The 14,524-nt window shown below is 44.9% G+C and overlaps 1 protein-coding gene across 1 annotated transcript in view; it reads right to left on the reverse strand.

The window, feature by feature from the left end:
* Positions 1 to 80: 80 nt before the first annotated feature.
* The window catches only part of LOC110533330 (serine/threonine-protein phosphatase 2A 55 kDa regulatory subunit B beta isoform), an 89,152-nt gene continuing 74,708 nt past the window's right edge, over positions 81 to 14,524 (reverse strand). Inside the window, exons 5-9 of the mRNA XM_021617439.2 lie at positions 5,225 to 5,402; positions 4,488 to 4,652; positions 1,526 to 1,695; positions 1,236 to 1,327; positions 81 to 974 (exon numbers count right to left, since the gene is read on the reverse strand). Coding sequence (XP_021473114.1) covers positions 695 to 974; positions 1,236 to 1,327; positions 1,526 to 1,695; positions 4,488 to 4,652; positions 5,225 to 5,402 — 885 coding nt within the window. The 3' untranslated portion in view covers positions 81 to 694. The remainder of the gene's footprint in view (positions 975 to 1,235; positions 1,328 to 1,525; positions 1,696 to 4,487; positions 4,653 to 5,224; positions 5,403 to 14,524) is intronic.

Raw genomic sequence — 14,524 nt, forward strand, 5'->3', positions numbered from 1 at the left:
TGCAGTCCTGTGATATGTTAATAGTTAAATGTTTAAACTCGGGATCACTGAGCCCATAATAAAGACATGAATATTTAATGTACCTATTATTATTTTTTTTTATTCGACATTTTGTAAAGTTCTTTAAAAAATTGGAACAAAAAGCTTGCTACATTGTTTTAATCAATACTACCTGGTAACATCACTTCCTCTGCATGTTTTAAAACCTTCATGAAGAGAAAAAAATAAATGAAACGGAAGGGGCAGAGAGAGGTCAAAGGGCGTCAAGAGCACACCATCTCAGTAGTGTCTAGGCATGTCATCAGGGATGTAAAGGTTATGAGTTTGTTGAGCCAGTCTCTTCAGTTCATCTCCCCAATGCAAAGCTTCTAAGGAACAAAAAAGTATTGTCCCTGCATTTATGTGCATAACCTTAAACTACAGCAACAACTTAAGAAGGGTGAACATTTTAAAATGGAGCCATCGTTCTTCAGTGTTCTGGATGCAACAGAGGGCAACCCTAGATTTACAACATGGGTGCAAGTCTCTTGAGATGGAGCGAAAGAAGAGAACTGCAAAGCTGTCAGTGTCCCTTCACAAGTTGCAGTGCGGCCAGAGATTCCCAGCCTTTGCGGCCCTCTCCCAGGTGAGTGTGATCAGCCAGTCAGGGGGCGCTATGCTGGTCTGTGTTGCTCTCCACCCATCCATCCATCCATTAGTTGACCTTGTCTTGGAATATGTAGAGGTTGTTGGTGGCGGCCACAGCGATGATGTTCTCAGAGGGGTGCCAGGCGCTGTGCAGGATCTTCTTGCTGAAGTCCAGGCTGTCCACGCTGATCTCGTCCTTGCGTCTCTTGCCCCCTACACACACTTTCCTGGGCTTCAGGATGGCCCGGGGCTTGCTGTTCTCCCTCGACGCCTCCAGGGTCACGTCACGCTTGGTGTTGCGGTCGAACATGCGGAAGAAGTTGTTGTACGAGCCGGTCATGATCACACTGCGGAGAGAAGGGAGGGGCGGGGGGGGACACACACATCAATCTCATTTATCTCAATGTGACTTTCTGGATTTTTTTTTCCCCCTCATTTTGTCGGTCATAGTTGAAGTGTACCTATGATGACAATTACAGGCCTCTCATTTTTTTAAGTGGGAGAACTTGCACAGTTGGTGGCTGACTAAATCCTTTTTTACCCCACTGTAGATGTGAACTATGAGTAGATCCAGTCCCACTGATCCTAATACAGCGGCTGTGACTGACCTGTCAGACCCGTTCCAGACACACTCAAACTTGTCGAAGATGCAGTCGTTCTCATACAGGGAGCACAGCTTACTCCTCAGGTAGTCGTGGACCTGGAAGAGAAAGTCCTTTGAGATGTATTTACCAGAGTCGTATGTTCAGATACATGTATGGTTCTGGTAGTTTCCAATGCATCATTTCTTTGGTGCCCAGCAAGAATGTGCAGAAATCATTGAAAACGATGTGATCTATGGCGTATCAAGGTTCCTGGCGCTTCCAGAGAAAAGTGACGAGAGAGTGCTATACTCTACCTGGTAGGTCTCCAGAGGTTTGCTCTCCATGTTGAGGTCCCACACCTTGACCGTGAGGTAGTCCCGTGTCATCAGGTAGCGGCCGCTGTGGCTGAACTTCACGTCTGAGATGGACGATATGATCTCGGAGAAGAAGGAGCGGTTACTGGGGTCCTCTGGCTCCTCGAACACTGCAGGGGGAACAGACAGAGGACCAGGCCGCGTTAACATCTGGCTTCCAGCTTCAGTTGATTGATGGATCACTTTCACACTGCACCAGATACTGTATGCCATTGGCTAGCTCTGCTAAACAACTGCTACATATGGAAAGGGAAAAAGAGAGGAATTATGAGTCTAAATAGTTGCAGAGAACCATTTCTCAGGCCAGCAGACATTTATTCCTCAGTAATAAAGTAATTAATGGTCATATTTTTCAATGCAAACACATTAATACATCATTATTCACTTATGGGAACTGATACTCCATGTAACTTATTTACGAGTCGATCCATATCCACTGGGGCCTCTCAAACAGGCTGATAACTGCAGCTTTTAACAGGCAATAGTTGAACACACAAATACTGCGAGCTTATGGAAGATATTAAATGCAAGACATGTGCCATTGAAGAATTATAATAAGGCTGTGTGTTTGTTCCCTGAATAAACCCCTGTCTGTCTTTGATCTGACAATGTGTTCAGCAGGGTGGAAAATTATGATTTGGGGTTTAGGGACGGTGCCTTGACTGACCTTGAAACATCAATATCACTGTGGGTGTGTGTGTGGCTACTGGTGGGGATTTGGATGAACTCAGAGCCATGAAGGAATACAAACGGCCTCCCGTGGACTTTGATCCACCATTTAAATAGAACTCGTCCATGGAAAGATGGCAAAAACCACTGGGAGGGAGAAAAAAAATGGATAAAATCCCCCTTTGCGCTCCCTGTTTCCCTCCATTTCCACCTCAACAATCTTCTTTTCCAATAATATCTACAGAAACAAGTCCACCTGCAGCTTAATATCAGTTCAACTAAATATAGCAAGACATTACGTTCCCGACCACTGTGCCAGCACTCACCTGGGTCCCATCACACAAATACTCATTAGATCACTGTGAGGCAAATGACTACGTGGAACAGTAGCAATTAACAGAAGTAGACATGGGAGGCTTCAGAGCCTACGATAGACACCGTGCTTATGCTTAGGGCTAGGAGTTTTTCTGATCATGTGACCTGACCAGTACAGGGACAACTCGGGTCCAGAGGTGTTCCTAGTCAACTAAACACTCCTGGGCCTTATACAGTGCCTTGCGAAAGTATTCGGCCCCCTTGAACTTTGCGACCTTTTGCCACATTTCAGGCTTCAAACATAAAGATATAAAACTGTATTTTTTTTTGTGAAGAATCAACAACAAGTGGGACACAATCATGAAGTGGAACAACATTTATTGGATATTTCAAACTTTTTTAACAAATCAAAAACTGAAAAATTGGGCGTGCAAAATTATTCAGCCCCTTTACTTTCAGTGCAGCAAACTCTCTCCAGAAGTTCAGTGAGGATCTCTGAATGATCCAATGTTGACCTAAATGACTAATGATGATAAATACATTCCACCTGTGTGTAATCAAGTCTCCGTATAAATGCACCTGCACTGTGATAGTCTCAGAGGTCCGTTAAAAGCGCAGAGAGCATCATGAAGAACAAGGAACACACCAGGCAGGTCCGAGATACTGTTGTGAAGAAGTTTAAAGCCGGATTTGGATACAAAAAGATTTCCCAAGCTTTAAACATCCCAAGGAGCACTGTGCAAGCGATAATATTGAAATGGAAGGAGTATCAGACCACTGCAAATCTACCAAGACCTGGCCGTCCCTCTAAACTTTCAGCTCATACAAGGAGAAGACTGATCAGAGATGCAGCCAAGAGGCCCATGATCACTCTGGATGAACTGCAGAGATCTACAGCTGAGGTGGGAGACTCTGTCCATAGGACAACAATCAGTCGTATATTGCACAAATCTGGCCTTTATGGAAGAGTGGCAAGAAGAAAGCCATTTCTTAAAGATATCCATAAAAAGTGTCGTTTAAAGTTTGCCACAAGCCACCTGGGAGACACACCAAACATGTGGAAGAAGGTGCTCTGGTCAGATGAAACCAAAAATTGAACTTTTTGGCAACAATGCAAAACGTTATGTTTGGCGTAAAAGCAACACAGCTGAACACACCATCCCCACTGTCAAACATGGTGGTGGCAGCATCATGGTTTGGGCCTGCTTTTCTTCAGCAGGGACAGGGAAGATGGTTAAAATTGATGGGAAGATGGATGGAGCCAAATACAGGACCATTCTGGAAGAAAACCTGATGGAGTCTGCAAAAGACCTGAGACTGGGACGGAGATTTGTCTTCCAATAAGACAATGACCCAAAACATAAAGCAAAATCTACAATGGAATGGTTCAAAAATAAACATATCCAGGTGTTAGAATGGCCAAGTCAAAGTCCAGACCTGAATCCAATCAAGAATCTGTGGAAAGAACTGAAAACTGCTGTTCACAAATGCTCTCCATCCAACCTCACTGAGCTCGAGCTGTTTTGCAAGGAGGAATGGGAAAAAATTTCAGTCTCTCGATGAGCAAAACTGATAGAGACATACCCCAAGCGACTTACAGCTGTAATCGCAGCAAAAGGTGGCGCTACAAAGTATTAACTTAAGGGGGCTGAATAATTTTGCACGCCCAATTTTTCAGTTTTTGATTTGTTAAAAAAGTTTGAAATATCCAATAAATGTCGTTCCACTTCATGATTGTGTCCCACTTGTTGTTGATTCATCACAAAAAAATACAGTTTTATATCTTTATGTTTGAAGCCTGAAATGTGGCAAAAGGTCGCAAAGTTCAAGGGGGCCGAATACTTTCGCAAGGCACTGTAATAGAGCCTGCTGGCAATATTCAGTATATGAGTGGTTTGGGATGTGACTGACTCCTTACATTTGGAGTGGTTGTCACACAGTGCTGAGGCCCTCATGTCACACAGCCGGATGGAACCCTTGCTGCTGCTGTAAACGAAGGTGTTACACTGGCTGGGTTGGAACTCTGCTGCTGTGATCACCTCCGTCAGCATCTCCATGTTAGCCGGCTTGATGTCCACGATGTCTGAGGTGTTGGGGTGAAGGAACTCCACCCACATAGAGGAGTACTGGATGTAATTCACAGCTTACAGTTTGAGACTTTAAAGTAACTATTGGACAAGATAAGGAAAGGAGAAAACCATAGCAACACATGAGAAGCAAAAAAAAGAAGGAAATTAAAACAATAAAACAGCTTGAGATAAATGAACAGCGAAAGACAACGCTGGTCCGAGTGATGGAAATGACAGCAGGTCCCTCAGTGAGAACTGAGGAGAGCCTGGTTAGCCAGCAGCACTGTGATTGATAGAGTAACGAGGCTCAGTAAATAAGAAGCTCAATATGTGCCCAGGGCCCCACAGCTCAGTCATCCAATCTGCTGTCCATAGGGCATCTCATCTGTGATCCACAGGGAACCTCAAAGTGAAAATCAATGTTGATCGATGGGGATGTGTTCCTGTTTTAAGATGACCTCGTTGGCTTCTGGGAGGGGATGCAGATGACAGACAGAAGAAAGAAATCAAATCCAGCGAGACAACCTCTTAATATGAGCTCCTTAGCCATCAGTCTAGCAGTCTATGTTTGTTGAGAGAAGGATACTGAAACTTCGGTTGGTGATCTCCAGGTTCCACAGGTTAATTCTCAGGTCATCTGTGGACATGTAGGTCTCGTAGTCACTGTTCACAGAGATGGAGTTGATGTGGTACGTGTGGGCATTGGAGAATACTCGCCTGGGAGTGGCTTCCACCATCAGGTCCATGGGCTGCAGCACTGGTACCTGGAAGAGAGAGAGAGACAGAGAGAGACAGAGAGAGAGAGAGAGAGAGAGAGAGAGTAGGAGAGAGAGAGAGAGAGAGAGAGAGCGAGAGAGAGAGAGACAGAGAGAGAGAGAGAACCAGTATTTCAGTATTGGCTGTTCATGTCTCAGACTGAGCTCCTACAGCCATAATGAGTAGCCCCATGTTGTCACAGGGAGTAGGGGCCCTTAATGACGGCAAATCTCAGCCGGGGCCCCTACACACCCGTCACACGGCAGGGGGGCTCCACAGAGACCCAGACCCCCACTGTGCCGTGCCTTGTCTGCCACACACACAGTTCATGGGCTCATTCCTCTACAAATGTTCCAGACTTTTCCTCGAATGCTCCTCGCAATTTAGACTAAAGTAACGCCAACTCAGGGGAATCAGCAGGAGGCTTGATGCCACATGATCCTATATACGCATCAGCAAGCACAGCTAATTAAGTCACTGAAACCCTCAACAAAGAGTTGCAGTCTGTTTTGGAATACACTGGTCCTGAACATCTCTAAAACTAAGAGCATTGTATTTGGTACAAATCATTCCTTAAGTGCTAGACCTCAGCTGAATCTGGTAATGTATGGTGTGGCTGTTGAACAAGTTGAGGAGACTAAATTACTTGGCGTTACCTTAGATTGTCAACTGTCATGGTCAAAACATATAGATTCAATGGTTGTAAAGATGGGGAGAGGTCTGTCTGTAATAAAGAAATGCTCTGATTTTTTGACACCACACTCCTAAAAGCAAGTTCTGCAGGCTCTAGTTTTGTCTCATCTTGATTATTGTCCAGTCATGTGGTCCAGTGCTGCAAGGAAAGACCTAGTTAAGCTGCAGCTGGCCCAGAACAGAGCAGCATGTTTTACTCTTCATTATAATCAGAGGGCTGATATAAACACTATGCTGCCAGTCTCTCTTGGCTAAGAGTTGAGGAGAGACAGACTACATCACTTCTTCTTTTTATAAGAAACAATAATGTGTTGAAAATCCCAAAATGTTTGCATAGTCACCTTACACACAGCTCTGACACACACACTTATCCCACCAGACATGCCACCAGGTTGTCTTTCATAGTCCCCAAATCCAGAACAAATTGAAGAAAAGGTACAATGTTATATAGAGCCCTTATTGCATGGAACTTCCTTCCATCTCATATTGCTCAAATAAACAGCAAACCTGGTTTCAAAAAACAGATAAAGCAACACCTCACGGCACATCGCCTCTCCCCTATTGGACCTAGATAGTTTGTGTGTATGCATTGACATGTAGGCTACGTCTTGCCTTTTTTTAAAAAATGTATGTAGTTCTGTCTTTGAGCTGTTCTTGTCTATTGATGTTCTGTATTATGTTTCATGTTGTGTGTGGACCCCAGGAAGAGTGACTGCTGCTTTAGCAACAGCTAATGGGGATCCTAATAAAATACCCAATACAAGAGCATTAGGGTTTTCTGATGGGTGATGATTGCAGGATATAGGAAACCTTGTGGCTGTTAACAAGTTCACATTTTTTTATATAGACATGCAACCATATCTACAGCCATATTGGCAAAAAACCCAAAATCAGTTTCAAATACACTATATATACAAAAGTATGTGGACACCCCTTCAAATGAGTGGATTTGGTTATTTCAGCCACACCCGTTGCTGACAAGTACAATTAAAGTCGAAAGTTTCCATGCACCGTAGCCAAATACATTTTTTTCACAATTCCTGACATTTAATCCTAGTAAAAATAGGTCAGTTAGGATCACCACTTTTTTTAAGAATGTGAAATGTCAGAATAATAGTAGAGAGAAAGATTTATTTCAGCTTTTATTTCTTTCATCACATTCCCAGTGGGTCAGAGGTTTACATACACTCAATTAGTATTTGGTAGCATTGCCTTGAAATTGTTTAACTTGGGCCAAATGTTTCATGCAGCCTTCCACAAGCTTCTCACAATAAGTTGGGTGAATTTTGGCCCATTCCTACTGACAGAGCTGAGTCAGGTTTGTCGGCCTCCTTGCTCGTACACGCTTTTTCAGTTCTGCCCACAAATGTTCAATAGGATTGAGGTCAGGGCTTTGTGATGGCCACTCCAATACCTTGACTTTGTTGTCTTTAAGCCATTTTGTCACGACTTTGGAATATGCTTGGGGTCATTATCCATCTGGAAGACCCATTTGCAACCAAGCTTTAACTTCCTGTCTGATGTCTTGAGATGTTGCTTCAATATATCCACATAATTGTCTTTCCTTATGATGCCATCTATTTTGTGAAGTGTACCAGTCCCTCCTGCAGCAAAGCACCCCTACAACATGATGCTTCCACCCCCGTGCTTCACGGTTGGGATGGTGTTCTTCAGCTTGCAAGCGTCCCCCTTTTTCCTCCAAACATAACGATGGTCATCATGGCCAAACAGTCCTATTTTTGTTTCATCAGACCAGAGAAAATGTATCAAAAACTACGATCTTTGTCCCCATGTGCAGTTGCAAACCGCAGTGTATGTAACCGTAGTGTAGTGTATGTAAACTTCTGACCCACTGGAATTGTGATACAGTGAATTATAAGTGAAATAATCAGTCTGTAAACAATTGTTGGAAAAATTACCTGTGTCATGCACAAAGTAGATGTCCTACCCGACTTGCCAAAACTATAGTTTGTTCACAATAAATTTGTGGAGTGGTTGAAAAACGAGTGTATGTAAACTACCGACTTCAACTTAATTTAAAATCGAGCACACAGCCATGCAATCTCCATAGACAAACATTGTCAGCAGAATGGCCTTACTGAAGAGCTCAGTGACTTTCAACATGGCACCGTCATAGGATGCCACCTTTCCAACAGTCAGTTCATCAAATTTGTGCCCTGCTAGAGCTGCCTCGGTCAACTGTAAGTCCTGTTATTGTGAAGTGGAAACGTCTAGGAGCAACAACGGCTCAGCCGCAAAGTGGCAGGCCACACAATCTCACAGAACGGGACCGCCGAGTGCTGAAGCACGTACAAATCATCTGTCTTCGGGTGCAAAGCTCACTAGCGAGTACCAAACTGCCTCTGGAAGCAACGTCAGCACAATAACTGTTTGTTGGGAGTTTCATGGATTGGGTTTCCATGGCCGAGCAGCTGCACACAAGCCTAAGATCACCATGCACAATGCCAAGAGTCGGGTAGAGTGGTGTAAAGCTCGCCGCCATTGGATTCTGGAGCAGTGGAAACACGTTCTCTGGAGTGATGACTCACGCTTCACCATCTGGCAGTCCGACGGACAAATCTGGGTTTGGCGGATGCCAGGAGAACGCTACCTGCCCCAATGCATACTGCCAACTGTGAGGTTTGGTGGAGGAGGATTAATGCCCTGGGGCTGTTTTTCATGGTTCAGGCCCCTTAGTTCCAGTGAAGGGAAATATTAATGCTACAGTATACAATGGCCCTCTAGACGATTATGTGCTTCCAACTGTGTGGCAACAGTTTGGGGAAGGTCCTTTCCTGTTTCAGCATGACAATGCCCCGTGCACAAAGTGAGGTCCATACAGAAATGACTTGTCGAGATCTGTGTGGAAGAACTTGACTAAACTGCACAGAGCCCTGACCTCAACCCCGTGCACAAAGTGAGGTCCATACAGAAATGGCTTGTCGAGATCTGTGTGGAAGAACTTGACTAAACTGCACAGAGCCCTGACCTCAACCCCATCGAACACCTTTGGGATGAATTAGAACGCTGACTACGAGCCAGGCCTAATCGCCCAACATCAGTGCCCGACCTCACTAATGCGCTTGTGACTGAATGGAAGCAAGTTCTCGCAGCAACGTTCCAACATCTAGTGGAAAGCCTTCCCAGAGGAGTGGAGGCTGTCATAGCAGCAAAGGGAGGACCAACTCCATATTAATACCGATGATTTAGGAATGAGATGTTCGACGAGCAGGTGTCCATATACTTTTGGTCATGTAGTGTATCTTGATACCAAAAAAAGGTTTGTAATGTATACAGGTCAGCCAGTAGCACTGACTACTCCTTCATTTGTGTGGAGCTGGCAGGTGTTGCATGTGTTATTGATAGAGACCCTCCCCCAGTCTCTCTGTGATCCCCCTGTGATGCCCCAGTCTCTCTGTGATCCCCCAGTCTCTCTGTGATGCCCCTGTCTCTCTGTGATGCCCCTGTCTCTCTGTGATGCCCCAGTCTCTCTGTGATGCCCCTGTCTCTCTGTGATGCCCCAGTCTCTCTGTGATGCCCCTGTCTCTCTGTGATGCCCCTGTCTCTCTGTGATCCCCCAGTCTCTCTGTGATCCCCCAGTCTCTCTGTGATGCCCCAGTCTCTCTGTGATGTCCCAGTCTCTCTGTGATGCCCCAGTCTCTCTGTGATGCCCCAGTCTCTCTGTGATCCCCCAGTCTCTCTGTGATGTCCCTGTCTCTCTGTGATGCCCCAGTCAGACATGCACACACGCATACTGGCACACGCACGTGCACACACTGGCAGCGTGCACACACACACACATTTTTTATCCTGTCTGTGCAGTGATAAATGCCCCCCCAGCCTGTCTCCCCACAGACACACATGCACACGCACACACACCACACACTTTACACTTAGAATGAGATTTCTATAGTTCTCAGCCACAATCCCTCATTCTCTAATGGTCTATAGGCTCAGCACAGAGAAGGGGAAAGCAAAATATTCAGCGGAGAGAGAGACAGAGAGAAACAGGGAGAGAGACAGAGAGAGAGACAGATGGAGACAGAACCAAATGTTTTCCTGGCCCACCTTCTCCACCCTGGACTTGAACAGGTCCACCTCTACAAGGCAGCAGTGCCCACCTTTGCCCGGACTCTAAAGGACATTGCTCTCAAATGTATCCCCAACAATTCACACAGGAGCAACAGATCAATAGACACCCCACCCAGACCTGCGGGACCCCCCCACCCCCCTGGACCTACACATAGAGGACCCACGCCAAGAGGACTTACATCCAGACCACAGCACCCCCAGCCACATCCACACACACACCCCAACCAATCAACACCCCCCCATGTCAACCATGCCCACACCCCATTTAGGCCCCCTCAGATCAGACCTATGCCCCTCCTGCCCACCCCATGCACCCCACCCCCGCAAAGAGGGCCTCAACATGGAAGTCACACATACGCTCAGGTAGTGAGCGGGCAAACAGGCCCAACCCCCACTCTTACACTCGCCCAGGCCAATGGCATGTACCAGATGCTCAGCAGGTTCTGCTCACACTTACTGGCCTGAGGCCAAACCACGACCAACAACATTGGACACTTTATGGAACACAAAGCCTTCACTATATTATCCTGGAATATCCAAGGCCTGAGGTCATCTGCCTTTGGCCTAAAGAGCAGGAACCCGGACTTCACCAAAGAAATCGGTAATACAGACATTGTCATCCTGCAAGAAACCTGGTATAGAGGAAACGGACCCACTGGGTGCCCTCTAGGTTACAGAGAGCTGGTAGTCCCATCCACGAAACTACCAGGTGTGAAACAGGGAAGGCACTCAGGGGGTATGCTAATTTGGTATAGAGCAGACCTAACTCATTAAATTAATCAAAACAGGAACATTTTACATTTGGCTAGAAATTCAAAAGGAAATTAACTTAACAGAGAAAAATGTCCTCCTGTGTGCTACCTATATCCCCCCACTAGAATCCCCATACTTTAATGAAGACAGCTTCTCCATCCTGGAGGGGAAAATCAATCATTTCCAGGCCCAGGGACATGTACTAGTCTGTGGCGACCTAAATGCCAGAACCGGACAAGAACCTGACACCCTCAGCACACAGGGGGACAAACACCTGCCTGCAGGTGACAGCACTCCCTCCCCCATATGCCCCGCTAGACACAACTATGACAACATAACCAACAAAAACGGGTCACAACTCCTGCAGCTCTGTCGCACACTGGGTATGTACATAGTCAATGGTAGGCTTCGAGGGGACTCCTGTGGTAGGTACACCTATAGCTCATCTCTAGGCAGAGAGAGTCTCTCAGAGCGTTCACCCAGAGCGTCTAACCCAGAGTCTCTCAGAGCGTTCACAGTCAGCCCACTGACACCCCTATCAGACCACAGCAAAATCACAGTCTACTTGAACAGAGCAAAACTCAATCATGAGGCATCAAAGCCAAAAGAACTGAGTAACATTAAGAAATGCTATAGATGAAAGGAATGCAGTTTGGAAACCTACCAATAAACAATTAGGCAACAGCTAATTCAATCCCTTTTAGATAATTTCCTGGGTAAAACGTTCCACTGTAATAGTGAAGGTGTAAACTTGTCAGTAGAAAATCTTAACAGTATATTTGACTTCTCAGCTTCCCTATCAAATCTAAAAATCTCAAATAGAAAACCGAAGAAAATGAACAACAATGACAAATGGTTTGTTGAAAAATGCAAAAATCTAAGAAAGAAATTGAGAAACCTGTCCAACCAAAAACATAGAGACACGGAAAACCTGAGTCTACGCCTTCAAAATGGTGAATCACTAAAACAATACAGAAATATACTACGGAAAAAGAAGGAACAGCACGTCAGAAATCAGCTCAATGAAATTGAAGAATCCATAGACTCTAACCACTTCTGGGAAAATTGCAAAACACTAAACAAACAATAACACAAAGAATTATCTATCCAAAATGGGTAAACCACTTCTCCAATATTTTTGGCTCTATTTTTTATTTACCTAGGCAAGTCAGTTAAGAACAAATTCTTATTTTCAATTATGGCCTAGGAACAGTGAGTTAACTTGCCTGTTCAGGGGCAGAACGACAGATTTGTACCTTGTCAGCTCGGGATTTGAACTTGCAACCTTCCGGTTACTAGTCCAACGCTCTAACCACTAGGCTATCCTGCTGCCTCTATAACAAAGAATAAAGAGCAAAAATATATTCAGGATCAAATACAAATCTTAGAATCAACTATTAAAGACCACCAGAACCCACTGGATTCTCCAATTACCTTGAATGAGCTACAGGACAAAATAAAAACCCTCCAAAAACCCTGGTGTTGATGGTATCCTTAATGAAATTATCAAATATACAGACAACAAATTCCAATTGGCTATACTAAAACTCTCGGGGCCGTGGGGTGAAACAGGGATGCAGTTTAAGCCCCACCCTAGCACCTAGATATTCGGCACAGATTCTGCCAGACCTGGGCCCTGACAGTAAATCTCAGTAAGATAAAAAATAATGGTGTTCCAAAAAAGGTCAAGTCGCCAGGACCACAAATACAAATTCCATCTAGACACCATTGCCCCAGAGCACACAAAAAACTATACATACCTTGGCCTAAACATCAGCGCCACAGGTAACTTCCACAAAGCTGTGAACGATCTGAGAGACAAGGCAAGAAGGGCATTCTATGCCATCAAAAGGAACATAAAATTCAACATACCAATTAGGATCTGGCTAAAAATACTTGAATCAGTCTTAGAGCCCATTGCCCTTTATGGTTGTGACGTCTGGGGTCCCACAAAATGGGACAAACACCAAATTGAGACTCTGCATGCAGAATTCTGCAAAAATATCCCCCGTGTACAACGTAGAACACCAAATAATGCATGCAGAGCAGAATTAGGCCAGAAAATCCAGAAAAGAGCCATTCAATTCTACAACCACCTAAAAGGAAGCGATTCCCAAACCTTCCATAGCAAAGCCATCACCTACAGAGAGATGAACCTGGAGAAGAGTCCCCTAAGCAAGCTGGTCCTGGGGCTCTGTTCACATACACAAAGACACCCCACAGAGCCCCAGGACAGCAGCACAATTAGACCCAACCAAATCATGAGAAAACAAAAATTTCTTGACACACTGGAAAGAATTAACAAAAAAACAGAGCAAACTAGAATGCTATTTGGCCCTAAACAGAGAGTACACAGTGGCAGAATACCTGACCACTGTGACTGACCCAAACTTAAGGAAAGCTTTGACTATGTATAGACTCAGTGAGCATAGCCTTGCTATTGAGAAAGGCCGCCGTAGGCAGACATGGCTCTCAAGAGAAGACAGGCTATGTGCACACTGCCCATAAAATGAGGTGGAAACTGAGCTGCACTTCCTAACCTCCTGTCCAATGTATGACCATATTAGAGACACATATTTCCCTCAGATTACACAGATCCACAAAGAATTCGAAAACGAACCCAATTTTGATAAACTCCCATTTCTACTGGGTGAAATTCCACAGTGTGCCATCACAGCAGCAAGATTTGTGACCTGTTGCCACGAGAAAAGGGCAACCAGTGAAGAACACACACCATTGTAAATACAACCCATATTTATGCTTGTTTATTTTATCTTGTGTCCTTTACCATTTGTACATTGTTAAAACACTGTATATATATATATATATATATATATAATATGACATTTGTAATGTCTTTATTGTTTTGAAACTTCTGTATGTGTGATGTTTACTGTTAATTTGTATTGTTTATTTCACTTTATATATTCAGAGAGAGAGAGAGAGGGAGAGAGGAGAGTGATATCTTGTGACAGAGGGGGAGTGGGACATGTCCACTGATGTATGATATCTTGTGACAGAGGGGGAGTGGGACATGTCCACTGATATATGATATCTTGTGACAGAGAGGGAGTGGGACATGTCCACTGATATATGATATCTTGTGACAAAGGGGGAGTGGGACATGTCCACTGATATATGATATCTTGTGACAGAGAGGGGGAGTGGGACATGTCCACTGATGTACACTCACTGCAAGGCGAATGCTTGGCTGACCATTATTGGGTATCTGTCTGATAGGGATCACAAACCATCTGTCAACGCCCCCCCCCCCCCCACACACACACAGACACAGACACAGGCAGGGCCCAGCCTGGCACAGCACGGCCAATGTGATTATCAGATATGAGTCTGCTAGCATGATGAGTGTCTCTCAGCACCAGGGTCACAACATATCACACAGCGGAGGTGGAGGAGGAGCATGCTGCAGAGACTGCTGAGGTCATTAACTCATACCTCAATGTCTGTTCGTCAGATGAAGCAGCCAGCGCTGAGAGGAACTGCTTCCGTCTACAATTATTACTCATTAGAAAGAACTGGACGTGAATCAATCCAAGCGGGTGATATGTTCACTTGAGATAGGATAGGAGAC

The sequence above is a fragment of the Oncorhynchus mykiss genome, chromosome 10 (genome assembly GCF_013265735.2).
Source record: "Oncorhynchus mykiss isolate Arlee chromosome 10, USDA_OmykA_1.1, whole genome shotgun sequence".
In the NCBI taxonomy this organism is placed as follows: domain Eukaryota; kingdom Metazoa; phylum Chordata; class Actinopteri; order Salmoniformes; family Salmonidae; genus Oncorhynchus; species Oncorhynchus mykiss.